Below are 4,700 nucleotides of genomic sequence, written 5' to 3' on the forward strand. Positions count from 1 at the left end.
TGCTCAGGTTGTGATTACTCATTGGAAACCATCCATACATCAGCAAAGTTACAGCCTCCCGGGGCACAAACTAGCATCAGGGACCTTGCCCGGATCAAAATTAACAACAATACATCAGGCTGACTGCAAGCAGGCGAACCCAGCAGGTGGTAGATAGTTGATTCTAACATGGATAACCAAACTACAGCAACGTGAACACACAGGAACACAAGCATCGCTATGTCGCCGTCGACGCTGCAGCGTCTTCATTTCCTTGCGTCTGCAGCTCTGGACCATCCTCACCACCGTGTTGAACCAGTGCATCCTCAACCGCCGTCAGCAGGTCACAGTCTAGATGGAAGAGTGCACGTAGGGCCGCAATGGTGATGTCTGGCAACCTCCCATGGAATAATGACACGAATTTGCTGATGGCCGCTTCAGTGAGTTGCTCCCCTTCAGCAACAATGCCAAGACGTTGACATAGCAGCCTCTCAGCGAGCTGTGCGATTGGCACATCTCGCATCTTCTCCCGCAGACGTGGGCTGCGCCGTCCAAGGTTGAAGCTGGTGATGCCTGCTAGAGTTTTGCGACGAGCAGTAGGTCGACGTGGCGGGGTTGAGCTTGGTGCAAGCAGGAGGGCCGGCTGGAGCGGCACGAACAAGGGCGAGCGAGCCGTGGCGCTGTTCTGACCACTAGCCGGCGATACGTACACTAGTGTCGCTGCGTCTTGAGCTCGGCAGGGGTCAGGAGAGGCTGTGGCCGGCTCGTAGTTGATGATGGCAGAGGGCGGCACCTGGGACCTAAAGCAAGACGCCTTTCTCCTGGCAATAGGCGTCCTCTGTGGGGAGGAGGTGGGCGTCCGCGGCACAAAGATCGGGGTAGACGTCGGGCAGCTGGGCGAAGAGTTGGCATCACGATGATATCTCTAGTTGGAGAAATCACAAGGGTTGCAGGCTCATCCTGATCTTCGTGGAACTGACAACATGATGCAGGCGGAGGAGCTGGTCGAGGCGACCTCGTCAAGGATGCAGAGTGGAAGTCCTTGGCACCAAAGCAAGGCGCGGCCAGGCGAGGCCACCCAGGAGGCAGAGACGTTGGGTGGATCTCGATAATGTCTTCTGAGGTGGTGCGAGGGGATGCTGGGGGCGGGCGGCCCTCCCTGTGGACCTCCTGGCGTCCATCGTCGCGCGACTTGGCGTGCCGGACCATGCGACCGGATGCAGAGGAAATAACACCGCACGAAAGCCCCTGAACCTGAGCAGAAGCAACCTTCCCCGCATCATGAGAAACAGGCACGCCACCACGGCGGCCTCGTCCGCATGCGTCTTCGTGCCCTTGGATGGCATGATGCTCTGAAGTGCACGAACGGTTGCCGAAGAGTCGGTCCTTCGAAGAGGAGAAGCGTCGGTCACCTTCATGGCCGCGCCGGCCCTCCCTGACCCGATCCTCCTGGTCACGGTCATCATCGCGTCGATGTTGAACATTGTCGTTGCGACGGCGCGGCGCCTACTCCTGTCTGACGCGAGGACGGGTCTGGCCATCTAAGGAAGATGCAGAGCGAGGCACCGAGGATGGCGATGGAGGATTTGTGCAGCCCCGAGCCCGGTGCCCGATCTGCCGACAGCGTAGACAGGTGAACGGGTTCCGGCAATTGGCCTTGCAGTGTCCCTTGAGCAGGCAGCGGTGGCAAGAGCGATCCTTGTGCTTGATGAAATCCCTCTGCCTCGGGAGGGAAAATGAAGACGCAGACATACGACGCGAATGCTGGTGGTTGGAGCGGCCCTCCCTCCACCAATAAGGCGGTCGGACGAGGCGCCATCCAGCGTCTTGGCTGTCACCCATGCAAAAAATCAAAAACCCCCAAATCGGCTTCAGCTTCAGTCTTCAAGCCTCTAGGTGGACACGCGCAGCGCGACGCCAATTCGAGCCCTACACATCCCGCCGTGGATCCAAGACGGGGTTTTTGATTTTTTGCCATCACTTACTTTGCACTTTGACAATTTGCCACTCCTTACATTGTAATTGATATTTTGCCACTCTTTACATTGGACTTTGATATTTTGCCACTTTTTCACACAAAAACAATACTTGCAAATGATAAACATAATATATGCATAAAACAATGGACGAAACTACCCTTTGTGCTAGTTTTACAGGTGCATCCAGTCAATTCACCGATTGAAATCAAAACGGGAGGGATGAACTGGTTCATCGCCGCCGGAGTATTAGATGCCGTAGGTGGCTGGCGTCGGTGGCACAGCTGTGCTGATCCCTGCCTCCCTTGCTGCTCGTGCTGCTCCCGCCGCCCTGACACGGAGGACAGCCAAACCTGTGCCACCAAGAAGACCGGCGCGTCTCCAGGTTGCTGAAGAGGTGGCCCCCTCCTCGCTGCTCAGAGCGAGCTGGCTCGCACATGAGAGAATGTTATAGAGGTACACACTAGCGTGGCCGCCGGGGTTCTGCTGCAGAGAGGAGCAAAAGCGGCAAGCAGCAAAAGCAAAAGGAGCAGCAGCGAGGGAACAATGTAAGGAATTACTAATTAACTATTGTCCAAATTGATGTTCTGAACTTAGAATCACTCCATGTTGCTCATACTTATGCATCCATCCATGCAAAGAAGAGATGGATTAAGATGCGGGCTCTAAGAACATTACAAAAAGAAAAGAACAGAAAGTTGCAGGCTCTGTGGCTGCATGCCCTGTTAATCCATGGTGCAGTTTGACGTCGCGTAGAGGAGGAGCAGCCGTACAAGGCCGGCGGCCGTTGCTGCTGGATACGTGCACGGAGGCGGAGGCCATGCGGCTCGAGGACTACGCGGGACGACCTGCACAAGCAGGTGGACGGACTGACGGAGTCGAGCACGGCGTCGGCTTCTGCAATCCGCACCATGGACGAGCTGCTGCTGTCGGAGGCGGCGAAGGGAAGGGTCGTCCCATCCCGTCCGCGCCGTGGTGTACGACGTGTCCCTTCAGTCGTGGTCAGAGGAGCTGCAGCGGCAACGCGGTGGCCGGCTGCAGAGCACAAGCAGCAGCATCAAAGCACATCACGGCAACACGGTGGCCGGCGGCAGAACACACGCCGGAATGTAGCCGCCGCGGGAGGGGGAGCAGGATAGAGAAGACTCACCTCGCCGGTCAGACTCGCCGGGATGTAGTCCCCGCGGAAAACCATGGCCATCGGCCGTCGAGGACTACCGAGCGCGACTCGCCGTCGAGTAGCCGCCGCGGTCTCCTGGCGTTGCTGCCGGCGAGAGGAAGGGGATGAGTCGTTCCTGGTCAATCTGGGAGCATGGGCATTTTGGTCATTATATGCGGGACCCATCTGACAGAGGGCAAAAAATCAAAGTCCAATGTAAAGAGTGGCAATAGATCAATTATGATGTAAGGAGTGGCAAATTATCAAAGTGCAAAGTAACTGGTGGCAAAAAGTCAAAAACCCCGCCGATTTGAGGCATGGCCGATGCGCACCATGGATGGGGGGTGGAGGAGTGCCTTCCAGCAGAGCATCATAGGCGGGAAAGCGGACCTTGGGGGACAGTGTAGGCACATTAGGGACGGCCGCGCGGGCCGCGGATGGCGGAGCGGCGACTCAGACGTGCAGATCCGTGGAGATCCCCGCCAGCTGTGGGAAAAGGGAAGCCACCAGATCTGACTGCGCGAACAGCGGCAAGGGGAACCCCGCAGGGAAGCGAGGCGAGGTCGGGGAGGGGCTGCACGTCGGAGGGAGGAGCTGGTCGGCGGCTGTGGTGGCCACGGGCGCCGGAGCGGCGCGCCGCAGGAATGTGGGAGCGGGGCGAGGCATACTCAAGAAAGGAAAGTTACAGTTACTAGGCGAACTGGTGGTGTTGGGATTTCATAAAAGATAAGACGAGAAAACTATTCTCCTGCCGACTGTCTGTACGACTGGTCTACCGTTCGATTGGGATCGCTCGCTCCTTTCCCTTCCCGCACGCCTTGACTGGGATCGCTCGCTCCTTTCCCTTCCCGCACGCCCACGTTTTATTCCACGGCCCAGCCCAGTTCACCTAGCGAGATTCACGGCCCACAACCGCTCCTGTCATTTTTATTCTGGGCGCTCGCTAAGCCAAAAAAATGAAGGAACTAGGATTCGATCCCTCGACCTCACGAGTGGAAATGTAATAGTAACCATCTGCTCTGAGTAGTTCTTGCTGTTGATTAGTAGTTAAGTCAATTTTGTACATTTCTAAAAGTAGATTCTGCTCCCATTCAATATGGATCGAGTCGTTGCCCTCGAATGATTTTTCTGAGAAAAATTAAGGCCTGCATCTCATGCATTCTATATTTTCCACACATTTTTAAATGAACAGAAATTGCTGCGGTGAGTGAGAATCAAACCTAAGTCCTCACATGTGGTAACTTTGACCTAAAAAACTTGTTAAAACACGATGAAACGTGTTTTAAAGGACTGATGCAACGTGTGTACTCCGCATGTCTCTTTTTTGTAGCGATGAATATTTTCTAGAGAAATAAATGTTTTGCTCCTGTAGAATTCGGACATCAGTCTTTTTCTCGTGTGTCATCCCTCGGCAAATTCTCTTTAATGAGCCCGATAATTATACACATGATAAATCTGATAGCTTATGTGCAAATATCGTGGTAGCATTTTTGACCCTAAACAGAACTAGTGTAAACATACCCTCGATGCCTTTTTGTATGAATAACATGGTAACTCACACATCGCATACCTGATAACGTATGCAT

General features: G+C 54.7%; 1 protein-coding gene across 3 annotated transcripts; it reads right to left on the reverse strand.

The window, feature by feature from the left end:
• Positions 1–2,504: 2,504 nt before the first annotated feature.
• LOC123144577 (uncharacterized) lies at positions 2,505–3,889 on the reverse strand. 3 transcript variants are annotated; one of them, XR_006471729.1, is made up of 3 exons: positions 3,447–3,885; positions 3,106–3,259; positions 2,505–2,990 (listed from the first exon to the last, which is right to left on the reverse strand). XR_006471729.1 is itself a non-coding variant. In XM_044563784.1 (3 exons), the coding sequence occupies exons 1-3, from the start codon at positions 3,525–3,527 to the stop codon at positions 2,958–2,960; spliced, it is 309 nt and encodes a 102-aa protein (XP_044419719.1). In that variant the 5' UTR covers positions 3,528–3,889; the 3' UTR covers positions 2,505–2,957. The 3 variants fall into 3 exon arrangements, 1 of the variants encoding a protein (XP_044419719.1); XR_006471728.1 differs by having other exon boundaries at positions 3,505–3,879; XM_044563784.1 differs by having other exon boundaries at positions 3,106–3,300; positions 3,447–3,889.
• Positions 3,890–4,700: the final 811 nt, after the last annotated feature.

The sequence above is a fragment of the Triticum aestivum genome, chromosome 6D, assembly GCF_018294505.1.
Source record: "Triticum aestivum cultivar Chinese Spring chromosome 6D, IWGSC CS RefSeq v2.1, whole genome shotgun sequence".
Lineage (NCBI taxonomy): Eukaryota > Viridiplantae > Streptophyta > Magnoliopsida > Poales > Poaceae > Triticum > Triticum aestivum.

Coding starts and splice junctions, on each gene's coding strand:
- LOC123144577 (XM_044563784.1), bottom strand. CDS start 3,527: ATGTGCCTACACTGTCCCCCAAGGTCCGCTTTCCCGCCTATGATGCTC. Junction 3,301..3,446: donor TCCTCCACCCCCCATCCATG/GTGCGCATCGGC, acceptor GCCCTCTGTCAG/ATGGGTCCCGCATATAATGA. Junction 2,991..3,105: donor CGGCGAGTCTGACCGGCGAG/GTGAGTCTTCTC, acceptor TGTGCTCTGCAG/CCGGCCACCGCGTTGCCGCT.